Raw genomic sequence first — 16116 nt, 5'->3', positions numbered from 1 at the left:
CTGCACTCATTTGTTGTATTTGTTTATTAGTTTATCTTTCTCATAGTCCTGTTTTAAAAAAAATCCTTTGATTTTGGAGAAATCTGTTCTTTTAAATAACGAAAAACGCCCACTATTATTGTACACAGGTTCCTATTTTTATAATTACATATTTATTAACATCTCTGTATTGTTTTTGTTTATGTTATGTGTTTATGTTTAATGTTATGTTATGTTATGCAATGTTTATGTAATGTAAAACATAAGAAACATACATAAAATAAAACAATTGAAAACAATATATTTTGCACTTTGCCAATCAATAATAGAATATGGAATTATTGCTTGGGGAGGAGCAACAAACTCGGCTATCAATTACATAGAAACCGCACAGAAAACGATCTTAAAGGTAATACTAAAAAAAACATAGACTGACTGATACAGACCAAATATTCAACAGCTGTGACGTACTAGATATACGCCAATTATACGTTAAAACACTACTAAACTACATTTTTGACAAAATAAATAAATTTCAACATACACAAAGTAACACTAACAGACCAGTTAGACAAGCGTACAAAGAAAACATAAAAATTCCGACAATAAATTCAAGCTTTGAACAAAGACACTACCAATACCATGCTATAAAAGCTTTCAACAGTGTAAAACTTGAAATTAAAATTGAGGAAAATAAAAATAAATTCACACACAAAATTACAAAATGGATTGAAGAACAAAAAAGACAATATTACCAAAATATCATAGCATAAAATAAAAATAAAACCTACACGTAACACACAAAACCAATATAAATACACATCACTCACAAACACACAAGATTATTTTCAATGTATTATTTTTTAATTTTAAATATATTATTATGTATTTTTAAATGTATTATTTTCTCTTTAAATGTATTATGTAGATTATATTTTCATATTATAAAACGAAGGCCTTAGCACGGGCAAGCCACCCAGTGAGGCCTACATTACTGGAAAACTTAAAATGTAAAAAATATTGTACCAAAAAAAAAAAAATGTTTAAGTTATTTATCTTTATGTTTATAAGTTTATTTTATAGTTCTGTTTCCAAAAAATAAAAAAAATTGTACTAATTTGGAACAATCTCTTTGATTCTATAACGAAAAACGCCGACTATTATTGTACACACGTTCCTATTTTTATAATTTTCTAATTACCTATTGTTGCCAGCTCTGTACCGTTTATGTTAAGTATGTTACGTTATGTTTATGATAGGTTTATTTATGTTACGTTATGTTATGTTTATGTTGTATAATCATCAGTATATTTATATTCTGTCATTTGCTGTATTTGTTTATATATAAAAATGTTACTTGTGTATGGCCAAGATTACTCCTAATGGGTAAAAGCCAAAATAAATATATAATAAAAAAATACAGTTCCTTTGTAAAAATACTTCACAGCATAATATCTCCTCATATTCTTATATCTTTGGTTTTGCCCATTTATTACAAATGAAGTACTTACCTACCAAAACATTTTTGCTGCATTTCAGTTTTCAGCCGAATTGTTTTGTTGAATACTGTTTATTGTAACAAGTGTTTGTGAGAAATATTTATTTAAATTTGTGCATCACAAGGACGAATTGGTTATGGATTTTTTTTTTATTCAATCTTATTGCCTGACTACAGTTAACATGTTGAATTGCAGTCGTATAGGTCGAATTTACCTCGCTTCAAGAATTTCTGAAAGGTAGACTATTTAAGATTCGTATTAAGTATTTCATTATGTTTAATTAATTAACCAACTAACGAACCATCACACCATTTCCTGCAGGATTAGGCAGAGTAAACAAACAACTGTACACATTCCTTGCGTCGTTCACATTCATATATCAACTCATACATACTCTTTTGTTATTATGAATCTTGACATGGCCCGATTCAAGTATCTGATTCACTTGATCGTGCCATGTATTCCTCGGGTGTCCCCGACTTCTTTTACTATTCACATTTGCGTCATGTATTCTCCTTATACTCCTTACTTCGCTCATTCGCTCTACATGCCCAAACCATCTAAGCGTCCCTTTCTTAATCTTACTCATTACGCTTATATCAGCCTTGCACTCTTTGCGGATCTCCACATTTCTCAGACGATCATACATAGTTTTACCACACATACGCCTCAATTCAATCTACTATCATTCTTCCTCTGCCTGATCCATGCCTCATTACCATACATCAGGGTAGGTACCAACACTCTACTTTGAACTACTGGCTTCGCTTCTTTATCAGATTTTTAGGTTCTTGGTTTGGGTTATTTAAATATATGATAAACTATTTTAATTTAAATTTATTTCCTAACCTTCCAACCTAACTTTGATTGAGAAAAATAAAAATGAAATCGTAGTGCATGTTTTCCAATCTCCCCCTACATAAATAGTTATTTTTTGTAGTAGTTACATTGGAATTCTGATTTTTCTTTTTGGCGTGTTTTTCCATTTTCTCCGTAGTCTATTTCTTATTGGTATAGTCGTCAAGGTTTTATGTTTAAAGCGATTTTTATTATTTTAACGCAATCATAAATATTAAAAAAAATGATTTTTATTCTTCACACATGATGTTTGGTTTAGATAACTTTAGCATTGCTTTTAAAATTGAATACTAGATCAACCCATTTTTCCTATAGTGCAGTGATAATGATAAATTTGTATTTCAGGTTTTTGCTTGCAGAGAAAAATACACATAATTTAACTTCCATTGCCACACAATCCGTCATACCTACGACTTTATGTACATATTTAAACATTAGACATTGCTCTGGTAAAAATGTTGACAAATCTCAAGTGGAAGTTATGGCAAAATTGTGTGACGTTTGGTGGGACACCAATGGGGAAGTTCGAGTCCTGCACAGCTTCAATGCACTGAGGTATGTTTTGTGACCAACTTGCTTCATTTACATTAATTCTAGTAACCGACCGAAGTTTTGGTTTAGGTTTCGACCAATAAACGAGATACATAATTACAACCGAATTCGAATAAAAAAATACCAACAGAAATTTATCTAACTGCACTCCGAATGCGAGAACGGTTTCCCTTGAGTTTACAGATGAGTCCGCAAATCGAATTTTAGGTTGTGTTCAAAACACAAGACCGGTGATTCTGCATATCGTTAGACGCGAATCAAGCAAATTGTTTTACTCGAAATTATGCGGCATAATTATGATGTGAAAGTAGAATTTAAAACTCTACTCGGAACATGTAAATGGTTTCTTTTAAAATGCGTCAGCAGATGAATCCGCAAATTATTAAAGGCAAAATGCTTTTAACTTAAGATTGAATATTTGTGCATTGAAGCTTTGATTAAACACGAAGACACGAAAATGGTTTCCTCTAATTTTTGCATATAGTCTGCAACTAGAATTTTAAAACTGCACTTCAAACACGAGAATGGTTTCGATTAATTAGCATTAGGTACAGTCATACTTTCTTATTACACATTTAATTTAAGAAATTAAAAAAAGGGATGTTGAATCGCCGATTTATTTGTGTTTAAACTGTTTTCTAGTAACGCAAGTACCTGTCAGTTATGTTATATCTTTTTCTGGGTTTTGTATTAATGTCTTAAAAATGTACCTGAAACACCGTGAAAGAAAACCATTCTTACGTCCCGAAAGTGTATTTTATACTCTTTTTTGTGGTCAGCTGGCCGCACCGAAAGTGCTCGCGGGCGGCAAAAAAAAGACTCGCGGGCCGCAGGTTCCCCACCCCTGGCTTAGACTGTCCAGAGCCAGTGAGATTATGGCATCCCCATGTGTATGGTGTGAAGCAATTGGGAAGGGCAGGATATGGAAAAGAGGAATTTTGTAAGTGTCTGGCCATTTAGATCTTGTCACCAAACTAAACAATTTCAACCAAAGTTTCGTTTCTTAGGATGAGTATGTAAGTACATACTTTGTAAAATTTGAAGAATTTTCGAAAGCAATAATTAATTTTTAAATGTTATTTATTTCAGAGTACCATTCGTAAGAGACGGTATACTGAGTACGCTGCCCAATATGGATGAATTACGAACATCAGATTCGCCACTGAGGGGGTTGAAACTATTAGACGTTGGATGTGGCGGAGGAATTTTGACAGAGGTTCGGATTTTGAAACTATTAGATGTTGGATGTGGCGGAGGAATTTTAACAGAGGTTGGATTTTGAAACTACAAGGTTTTCCAATAAGAAGTGTTATTTTGATATTCGAAGAAAAATTCAATTTTTTAATATAAATGATCGAATGATTATTTCATTATAAAGAAAAAAGTATGCCGTTAATAGTGAAAAATAACATCAGTCAAATGACCATCACGACCACGCCTACAGAACCATATCCTTTTCATGAAATTTTCCATAACCAAATCGCAAAGTGATTGCCTTATGTCTTCGATAGCCTCACGAATTCCATCTTTGAGGTCTTAAATCGACGCTGGGCTGTTGGCGTAGACCTTCTCTTTCACGTAGCTCCAAAGGAAGAAGTCGCAAGGTGTTAAATCACAAGATCTCGGTGGCCAATTGTGATCACCTCTTCGAGAGATAACACGGACCGGAAACTTTTTCCGTAAAAGATCAATGGTTTCGTTGCTTGTGTGGCACGTTCTTGTTGAAAGTAAACGTTGTCCAGATCAATACCATCTAATTCCGGCCATAAAAAATCATTAATTCGTTAATTAATATTCAAAATAACACCTCTTATTGGAAAACCCTGTATTAGATGTTGGATGTGGCGGAGGAATTTCGACAGAGGTTTAGATTTTTAAACTATTAGATGTTGGATGTGGCAGAGGAATATTGACAGAGGTTCGGATTTCATTATTTTATTTCTGATATAATTATAATTACATTATAATAATAATAAATGGTTTGTTATCTTATTTTCTTTGTAACAAATAGTGGTTATTATATCCTCACTGGGATCTCCCGTGCCGAGGATTTTATTTACATATTATTTAAATTTAGTAGTATAAATAATATGAAGTAGTTTTAAATATAAAGTCCTGGCAAGGCTAAGGTCCTTGGTTCAATTCCTAGATGCGACCTTATCTTTTTCTGTTTTTTCCATTGCAAATTTTCAAGTCACTGATACTGTTTTATTATTAAATAACTAGCTGCACCCCGCCACGCTTTGCTGTGGCACAGTCTGTCTGTTTAGATAGAAAAACAATAGCGTGTTTTGCTTTTACGTCCAACAGATGGTGTTTTTTTTCAAAGCATGTTTATTCAACAGATTACGATGTTTTTTTTCAAAGCATGTCTATTCAACAGATTACGATGTTTTTTTTCAAAGCATGTTTATTCAACAGATTACGATGTTTTTTTCAAAGCATGTTTATTCAACAGATTACGATGTTTTTTTCAAAGCATGTTTATTCAACAGATTACGATGTTTTTTTTAAATAGCATTTTTTACCACAGGTGACATCTATACACGGTGTCCGGAAACTCGTAGTACAAGCGGGAAACTGGAGAATCTACACCACATGGGGAACCCAAACAAACATAAAGTTTTTTGATTTGAGCATTTTCAAAAAAAAAAAAAAACAAAAAAAAAATATTTTTCGGCTATTTTAGGGTTAAAGTTTTTTCTGGTGTTTAGGGTTGAATAACAGATGTTTTAACCCTGCAGAGCAGAAATATTTTATGATTACACCGGGTTAAATGAAGGGTGATTTCAAAATTATGCTTCAAATCCGAGTTTCTTCATTTGTTTTACTTTCAAATAGTTTTAATTAGTTGGGTACTTTGATCTTCAGTAATAATTTATAAGAATTTGATTAAAAAATAAAAAAAATCAACTTCAAACTCGATTTACTCGATAACGAAAGCTCAAATAAAAAAAAAAATATACTACAAAATCGACTCCAAATGTGATGTAGATTCACCAGTTTCCCGCTTGTACTACGAGTTTCCGGACACTCTGTATAATATAGGTATATAAAAACACACGCGTATTCGAATGCAAGGTTGTGTCAACATTTCACAAAAATTGGTGAAAAACCTTCGGAAATTTAAGATTTTGAACATTAAATTTTTTATTTATATAGATTAATTAATTACTCGTTTCGACAAGAATTGCTGTTTTAACAGCTGCATTTGCTTAATGCATCGCATTTTAGTTTTCATTATTTAAAAAAATGATCTTTTATATTGATAAAACAGAAACATTACCATTATAAAACAGAACAGTGATCAAAATAACAGTGATCAAAAATAGCAGTGAAGAAAAATAACCAAATTTTTGTTATATAATTATTAGATCATGGTAGATCGATAAAACTCTATATCAATACGATTTTGACAAAATCCGTCATCTAATATCAGTTAGAGATATTTGCGAGCACGGTCAGAATATGTTAATGACAGTTGGTAGACAAAAGTCGTTGCTTGTAGCGCGGCCTCGAAAGCATCAGATAAGCTGTCAATATGCACAAATTTTTGGATAATGTCGCTCATTATGCAAAATAAACTGGCTTATTAATGAATGGAGGTGAACTAACTAAGCTCTTAGAACCGAAGGAAATAGTATACACGATCCATAGACTTAATTAATTCGTATAAGACGCGATCAATTGATTCCGTTACAGCTTCGAGAAACAAAAGATGTTAGTTATGTTGTGACTAATGACCCCATGAACAAATTAACTCCCTTTTAAGTACAAAAAGTACACGCATTTTTCTGAAATTGGATGACTTTATATGAAATAAATTTCAAATTAACATCAGTTAATATACGAAATAAATTTAAAATTAACAGCAGGTAATATACGAAATAAATTTAAAATTAACAGCGTATATAATTTCGGTATTACTCAATTAGAATTCGGATTAGATATTAGCATTGTTGACTCCAGTACCCGGGGAGGAAGCTTCAAGGCTCAGTCAAACCAAAAAAGGTTTTAAAAGTTCACGTTAAAAGCCAAACCAATGAAAAGCTTACAGCCGTTAAGAACCAAAGCAAAAAACAAAAATGTATACATACGTATGTTTTAAAAACATATATTAATAAAAATTGATAAATGTTTCCATAAAATATATATTTACATAAAAGAATCAAACAAAATAGTCGTACATTATATTAAATACATTCAAAGTGTACATCTTAATATAAAAAAATCAGCCTGCTTATGTTTGTGCTCGCAAATCTTGAAAAGTAGTCAACCGATATCAGGAGTAGTCAGGAGTATTTAGTTTGAGTAGTAGAAAAAGTAGAGGACGCCCGGGGCATACTTAACGCAATATCTCTGCACTCGAATGAGATACGGAGTCGAATTATAGTCACAACCCTTGGTTATCCCAACAATCCGGTTCCTACATAAATTGCCCTTTCCTTTGTTTTTGTTCCATTGCCTAAAGGTATTTATTGCCTTCGAAAAAGGCAAGCAAGTAGAGTTTGAAAAACAGAAGCCCAAAGCAAGTGTCATTAGTTTTTTAATGTTATTTTCGTCGTTGTTACATATCGTTACATATTTGTCGCCCCCTCGTAATAATTATCGGAAAACAGTATAAATTATCAGCGCCAATCATCATATATTAAAAAAAATGCATATTATCGAGAGTTATCAAAAAACCGTTCATGTTTTGAAACAATAAATATTTGAGATACAAAAACCGTTGGTGCTGTGAAACAATACTAGATGTACATCTATAAACTATAGAGCCCATAGAACAACAAGACCAACATCAGAAATTCCAAGTGAAGCAAGATCATTCAAAAGGTAAAGGCCTCCTTTCCCACTCCTATTTTTCCTTGTGATAAACACGATCGTTTAATCTTATGTTCTTGTTCAAAATTACAGTCCATTCGATTCAGTACGCAACAAGTAGTAAATGGTGGAAGAAGTCGGTGACGCCCCAGAAAGACATTAGCAATAGCGAAGCATTGCGAGGTCCAATAGTATCTATTATAAATTCGTTCACAGCACGTTCACAATAAAGTACCAATAACAATGTTTATTTTTTTTAAATAAAATTCGGCGCATACGACAACAGATGGCCAAATAAACGGAGACGTTACACTTTTATTTTAATGTAGGTATTAAAAGAATTTTGTCACTGTGCTATTTTTTCCGAATATTGTTTCACTCGTATTATTCTCTTTTATTTTCCAGTCACTTTCAAGACTCGGTGGGCAGATTGTGGGACTGGATGCGAGTGAACGCCTGTTGAACGTGGCCAAGTCGCACGCCTCTTTGGACCCTGGCCTTTCTGGTACTCTCTCCTACGTTAATTCAACGATAGAGGTGACAATTTTCAATTAACCACCGAATGTCAGATTTTACATGTGGAATGTTGTGAGCCTGAGGGATGTTTCGGCAAGAGAAAGTTTGGGAACCACTGACTATTTATTAATTGGTAGATCGTTAATATATGAAAGGAACGAAGCATTACTATTGCTTATTTTCTTTCCCATAACTCGAGACTGTATTCGCGCCATTATATATTTGATCCGAAAATGTATCTAAAAACACCAAAATTATCGCCTTTTATAAACACTTAACAACAGATTTCATGTTTGAGAACATAGAACAAAGAAGTTGTGTGAGTTGAAATTTGCAAATAATTTTAAATAACAGGAAACAAATATTTTCCGGCACTGAAAGAAAACGTTTGACTCGAACATAATATCTGAAAGAAGCGTTGGTAAACAAGTTTAACATTATTTTAGATTTTCACGGCCAAAAGTATTATGGTGATTTATTTTTGGGTTTTATGCCGTGTTGCGCTTCCTCCTTCGTTAGCCAACAGTGTCCATCACATCTGCCCTTATTGTCTCACAGAAATAGTCGTCTCCCTTACCGTCATAGTTAGAAATATAAACTAAACGGTGTTAGAAAGAGAAAACACCAAGCTTTATATTAAAATATAGAATAACCACAGAATAATTAAAATGTACACATCTATGAAACTAAAGGTTCCGACCGCAATTTGAGAAAATATTATGAAAATTTGGAATTTTAATTAATTAACTAACTAACTAACCATCACGCCGTTTCCCCGCAGGGGTAGGCAGAGAGGACGGACCGCCAAACAACTCGGTCTTGGCACACACTCCTTGCCTCATTCACATTCATACATCGTCTCATACATACTCTTCTATTATTCTGACTCTTGACATGGCCTGACTCGAGTATCTGATTCACTTGATCGTGCCATGTCTTCCTCGGGCGTCCCCGACTTCTGCTACCATTCACATTTGCATCATATATCCTCCTTACACTCCTATCTTCGCTCATTCGCTCTACATGCCCAAACCATCTAAGCGTCTCTTTCTTAATCTTACTCATTACGCTTACATCAGCCTTGCACTCTTTGCGGATCTCCACATTCCTCACACGATCAAACATGGTTTTACCACACATACGCCTCAGGGATCTCATTTCAACAGCATTTAATCTACTTTCATCCTTTCTTTGCCAGTTCCATGCCTCACTTCCATACATCAAGGTAGGTACCAGCACTCCGTTGTGGACTGCTAACTTCGCTTCTTTGGACAATTTTTTGTTAGCGCCTACGGCGTTTAGTCCTCCATTAACGGAATTACCTGCATTTACCCTTCTTTCAATATCTCTGTCAGCCTTCCCATCTCTCGTAAACATACTTCCTAAATACACAAACTCATCCACCTGCTCCAAGTATTCCCCATTCACAATTATATTGCACACTGTTTTCGTACTCTCTCTTTCAAACACCATTACTTTAGACTTACTTACATTCATCATTAACTCATTCTTCATGCATACTTCGTTCATCCTAGACACGAGAGACTGTAGATCATCTATACTATTAGCAATCAGCACCGCATCATCAGCATACAACAGGCAACATACTTTCAAATTATTCAAATTCGCACCCAATCCCACCTCTTTCAATTCTTGCATACAATTATCCATGTATAGATTGAATAACCACGGTGACATTACGCAGCCTTGTTTAACACCTTTTGTGATATCAAACCACCCCGTAAAACCACCGTTTACCCTAACACATGCAACGCTTCCCTCATACAGAGACGCAATTGCCTGAGTCAGATTCGTATTCACTCCATACTTGGACAACACCTTCCATAGCTTTTTCCTGTCGACTCGGTCGTATGCTTTTTGTAAATCTACAAAGGCACAGAAAAGTTTCTGGTTTTTTGCCAGAAACTTCTCAGTGAGCATACGCAATGAGAAGATCTGGTCCATGCACCCCCTTCCACTCATAAAAGCACCTTGCACATCCCATATTTTATCCTTCGTTTCCTTTCTTACTCTTTCAATCAAAATTCTACCATACAGCTTGCCAACTGAACTAAGCAGGCTAATAGCCCTATGATTCCCACATTCCATACGTGACCCTTTACCTTTGTATAATGGCATGATCACAGCCCTTCTCCAATCTAAAGGCGTGTAACCTTCCTTTAAACATTGGTTAAAAAGATTGCACAACCATGTGAGAATTACACGGCTACCTCCTTTAAAAAATTCAGCAGCAATATTGTCAAACCCAACAGCCTTACCATTCTTCATACATTTAATCGAGCTTTCTATCTCATCCATGCTAATTTCGGTAACATTCACTCCATCGTCATTCATATCTGATTCGCCGCTGGAATCACTGTCACTCACTTCGCTTTCGAAGACTTCCTCGAAATAATTCATCCATCTCTCTTTTATTTTTTCCTCATTCGTCAACATTTTTCCATCTTTTGATTTTATCACTTTCATGCTTCCGTTTTCTGGGCCACTCCGGGACCTTTTGACTTCTTTCCAAAACAACTTAATGTTTTCTTGGAAATGGTTTGTCATTTTCATTCCTTCTTCCTCTTCCAGGCGTTTCTTTCGTTCTTTCACTCCAACTCTTACTTTTTTCTTACATTCCTTATATACTTCTTTCGCTCGATACTTCTCTTCGCTGGAAGCACTGCCAGCCGCAATCAGACACAACCATGCTTTCTTCTTCTCTGAGACCAGTGCTTTAATCTCATCATCCCACCATGCATCACCTTTCCTCCTACCTTGCGTACTTATTCCACAAACCTCCCTAGCAGATTCACAAAGACACACTTTTATGTGGTTCCATGTTTCGTCTATGCTTAGACCATCCATTTCCTTCGCATTCAATCTTATCTCTGCACAATTCACATACTTACTTCTCACATTATCGTTTTGCAGTTTTTCTATTTTGACTCTTGTCGGAGTTGGTACCGTTTTCACTTTAGAGCGCCAACCGTGAAAGAGGTTTACTCTCGACACTATAAGAAAGTGGTCAGTTTCGACCTCAGCCCCTCTGAAAACTCTTGTGTCCTCGGTAACAGCTCTCAACCTAGAGTCAATTACTACAAAATCAATAATTGACCTCTCATTTCCTCTTTCCCACGTATATTGGTGGATACCTTTATGATCGAAGAAAGTATTCGACACAAACAGGTTCCACTCTAAACATACTTCAAGCATTCCGTTCCCGTTGTCATTCGTTCTTTTATCCCCAAACATACCTAAGACCGAATCAAATCCGTCACGTCTAATTCCCACCCACCCATTCAAATCGCCTGCCATTATAATCCTTTGGTTCATATTTTTTAGTCTCATTACAACATTCACACCAGTCCAAAAATCATCTTTCACTTCATCGCTTTCAGAATTAACAGGGGCGTAGCAAATAACAAGAAACACCCTTGTCAAACCGATTTTAAATCTGATCCACATTATTCTCGGACTTACACATTCATACTGCAACATACATTCAATCATTCTGGGAGACAGTAGCGCTGCAACACCTTGACAAGCCCTCTCCGTATCTGGTCTCCCAGACCAAATGACGAGCCTATCATTATGCTGCATTGTACCGCTACCTTTTCTCATACTCTCTGTTATACAAAGTACGTCCAAACATTTGCTCACCATAGTATCACACAGTTCGTTCATCTTTCTTTCCATTCCTCCTCTAATGTTCCATGTACCAATTCGACATTGATCACGTTCCGTCCTCCTCTTTGCGCCACCGAAGGGTTGGCGATGTGATGGATAGCGAACCTCATCGACATCTTTGTCGGCCATTCCCTTCCAAGTACTACTTAAACATCTTACTTATACAACTTATCATATCGTTACACACATAAAACAAATAATACATATTTATACGCTTAATATAACATTTAACTTAAACAAATAAACTACCACTAAAAATAGATATTTTATCACTGTATAATTGTTTTAAAACACTCCATGTAGACAGCAAACCAAAGAGCGCGGGTTCAGTCCGATTTCATCCTTCATTTCCGATGTCATCATTCCACGCGCGGAAGGGCACGAGCGGTGGGGAGCGGAGGTTGCGGCAGGGGTTGCATGAGTCGCCAAATGACTCTTTTCTTGTGCGGGTTAAGGGTAGATTCCGAGAAACGATGATTCTGTGGCCTAAGCAATGTCATATGGCCCACACACATGGCCCACATTCTATAACGGCACTGTATAAGCACTGTATGCGTCGGACAGCGGGGTTTGCAGTATTGGTGCGGGTGGACGAGGGGCAAGGGGCAAAGGCCGAAGGGATGATTACATCTGGTGAATGTTCAAAGCACTGGTCTCGTATTATAGGCACAGGAATTCACACATCTTAGGATTAACAATATTATTTGTCACCTTTTCTTAAAGTCGTTATACGTCCACACTGGTCACAGTAAAATTAGTTTTTAGTACACTTAAGCAACTTAAATACAGTAAGGAACATTTATTGACACTTTTAAGGGCGGAATATATGAAATTTCCCTTGTAATTGTCGAAGAAAGACGAGACCGACCAAAACGCGTCAGGCTGCTCCGAGAGCCCGACGATCTTTTATTTATTATTTTTACATAAAACGATAAGAAAGTGAGGTGGCCGTAACGCTTTTTTAAAATTAATTTTTACTAAATATTATAAACCGTACGCCAAATTATTTAATGTTTTTTCCTAATTATTCTAGTACTCCATAAGGTGAGCTGCTCGTGTTTATGGGAGGATTATAACCAAAGATATTAGAAGAACGAGATGTGCTATGAGCAGTTCGTACTGAGTGGAATTGTTTTGCCGAGTGTCGCCGGTTTTGTTCACCAATACTACTGCACGCCTTCGCTTGCGCTAAGGTATCCGCACTAATACATAGAACAGATTTCTGTGCGTACACGTCCCGATACCGTTCAAAGTACCCTAATTAGGTAGTACTCCGGCTACGGTCCGGTGGCCAACATAGCATATCTCGTTCTTCTAATATCTTTGATTATAACAATAGTTTATTATTACAATAGTTAATTATTAAAATAGTTAATTATTACAAAATTTAATAATTACAAAAGTTAATTACTAGAAAAGTTAAATATAACAATAGTTAATTTTTAAAATAGTTAATTATTACAATATTTAATTATTATAAAACTTAATTATTAGAATAGTTAATTATAACAATTGTAAATTATAAAAATAGTTAATTATAACAATAGTCAATTGTAATAATAGTCAATTATAACAATAGTTAATTATAACAATAGTCAATTGTAATAATAGTCAATTATAACAATGGTCTAATAAAATGTGTTTGTGATGAACACTTTAACGCTGTGCAAAATGTTAGCTAAAGAAGGGGAAGCGCAACACGGCGTAGTAACCCAAAAATCAATCACTATCTCGTTTATTATGACACCAAATTAATAAAATCAGATAAACATAACTTCACTGAAATAAGTTTTATCAAACTGAAGAAAACGTTGTACTTTTCAGGAGCATTCCGCCACCAACTCTGAAGAATATGATGCGGTCGTCGTTTCCGAGGTCCTCGAGCACATCCCGGAGCCAGATTCCTTCATCCAGTGCTGCATCAGGACGCTGAAGCCAGGAGGCTCTGTCTTCATCACTACCTTCAATAAAACCTTCCTGTCCTGGCTGTGCGGGATAATCCTGGCGGAGAACGTGTTCTTCTGTATACCGAAGGGGACGCACGAGTGGAAGCTGTTTGTTTCCCCACAGGAGGTTTCAAGAATGTTGGAGAAATGTTAGTATGAAAATCGATTTTATTATTTATTTAATTTTTTTGTTTATTTAATTTTTTATTAGGGAAAACATACATTTGGATAGGCATTTTGATTTATTTAAAGTTTACTTGTTAGCATCAACCAGCGAAATATCCACTCATACAATTTTTTTTTTACAAAAAAATGGAAAATTTCAATGATAAAATGAAATAATACAACCCTTAGAACATAGAACAACAGAGGTCGATTCTTATTATTACACAATTTTTTATTTATTTTGTATGCTTATTCATACAGTGATGGAACCGTTACTCACACCCGCCTCCCAAATGAGTGGGGTTCTTGAAAATAAAATCTGCTTACGAATCGCTAGTCATTTTTACAACGGTGCGCAAATTACTGACTGAGTAAAAAACTTAACTACATATTCCAAATAGGAAACAAAAGTTCGGGCTGTTTTTAAAAATTTAATATTTTGTTACATAAGTTAGTTAGAGACTTCTATTCGTGCCTTATAAATTACCCACCTCACTCAATTTTAGCGTCGCTACGCCAGGCAATTCGTCTAATGGCGAACATGGCTGATCTCCTGCGAAGAAAAGTCCCACATAGGACTTTGCTGCAAACCTTAGCTTTACATTTAGCGAACTTTACTTTTATGCGCATGGTCTTATTTCAATGTACGTCCTTTTGTGGTAAAGGGTTGTAACTGTACTAATGAAGTCATAGTTGATTCAAAGCATTCTCGAACCCTCCTGTTTCCAAAAATTTGGTCACGTGGTTTGCCTGGAGTTGTAAAGTTGGTCGAATTGATACCCAGATTTCATGTTGGGGCAAGTCTATTAATTTGGGTGTCTATGGAATGAGGATAATTTATAAATCATAGTTTTTTTGTATCTTCAATATCGACAGTAGCAGTAACAAGTTGATAGAGCTGTATACATTTGTGTACGATTGGTTCTTCCACTTTATAATATAATTTATTACATCGGAAAAAGAACAAGCTTCCTTACAATTTATATACCATAATATTATTGCGTACTATAAAAAGTATAGAAAAATAATTATTAGGTTGATGGTAGGATAATAAATATTGTTTTATGTACAACGAGAAATCCCTATACACGCCAAAAAATTAACAGAAAATTAAACATTTTCTTTTCTTTTCAGATAACTGTGAAGTTGCTTCGGTGAGAGGTATAACTTTAAATCCCTTGAATAACAAATGGAATTGGGTGAAGCACAGACAGATATCTTACGGTCTTCACGCAATGAAAGGAAAAACAAATTAAAGTAGTCTATAGAAATAATTACCAATTTGACCAAACTTCTGAAACCGCTATGTTAATTTGGGGTTGATTTGAAAGTGTTAAGTGTTGCTAGAAAAGGCAGTTGTTTACCTACAATAAAAATACGTGTGAATTATACCGGAGTAGAGTATTAATTTCACGTCTAATCTGTTGATCATGACCTTATAACCAAGGAGTAAGGAATGGATAAAGCATGGAGGAAAGAAGGGAGAGGAGGTGGCACTAGGGCAACCGGGCACAACACATCAAACACATTTTATAATTTGTAACACTATTTAGTTAGACACTTTTACAAATTAGTTATATTTTACCCGCCGCACTCAATTTAGAATCGCAACGCCAGGCGGTTCGTTCAAGAACAAACATTCAGATTCTGAGTAGAAAAGTCGCACGATGGACTGCACTGCAAACCGTTGCCGTCCTTAAGCGAATTTTACTTTTCTGCGCTGGGTCGGGTTATTTTGATGTATTTTCTTTGGCGTTTATCATACGACTGATGTCGTAGAATATTCAAAATATGCTCGTCGAAATGATACCCGTATATCATGTTAGGGCAAGTCTATCTCTTATGACGTGAGTGCCTATCTACAACTACATATGTAATGTGTGTAGGTATGTATTTTGTTAATTGTTTTTTTTTATCAAGAAATTTCATATGCTTTAAGTATGCCTATCTATATGTATTGTTATTTGAAATGTTTGAAGGTTTTTCTGTGGGCGAATTTAAAAGGATATTATTGTTAGGTGTAATTTTTCTAGAGCGGGTTCAAATCCCGGCGTGCATAAGTAAATTTTATTTTATTAATTTGTGTTGTT

General features: G+C 35.0%; 1 protein-coding gene across 3 annotated transcripts; it reads left to right on the top strand.

Moving 5' to 3' along the window:
* The first annotated feature begins 1557 nt into the window (after window positions 1-1557).
* LOC149419959 (ubiquinone biosynthesis O-methyltransferase, mitochondrial-like) lies at window positions 1558-15415 on the top strand. 3 transcript variants are annotated; one of them, XM_089637388.1, is made up of 6 exons: window positions 1558-1715; window positions 2682-2891; window positions 3978-4104; window positions 8115-8246; window positions 13740-14010; window positions 15161-15415. In XM_089637388.1, the coding sequence occupies exons 1-6, from the start codon at window positions 1615-1617 to the stop codon at window positions 15280-15282; spliced, it is 963 nt and encodes a 320-aa protein (XP_089493514.1). In that variant the 5' UTR covers window positions 1558-1614; the 3' UTR covers window positions 15283-15415. The 3 variants fall into 3 exon arrangements, with proteins under 3 accessions (XP_089493514.1, XP_089493512.1, XP_089493515.1); XM_089637386.1 differs by having other exon boundaries at window positions 3978-4158; XM_089637389.1 differs by having other exon boundaries at window positions 1577-1715; window positions 2696-2891; window positions 3978-4158.
* Window positions 15416-16116: the final 701 nt, after the last annotated feature.

The sequence above is a fragment of the Hesperophylax consimilis genome, chromosome 11 (assembly GCF_061612785.1).
Source record: "Hesperophylax consimilis isolate HC1 chromosome 11, BYU_Hcon_1.0, whole genome shotgun sequence".
In the NCBI taxonomy this organism is placed as follows: Eukaryota; Metazoa; Arthropoda; class Insecta; order Trichoptera; family Limnephilidae; genus Hesperophylax; species Hesperophylax consimilis.
This window is presented reverse-complemented; position numbering and strand designations above follow the sequence as displayed.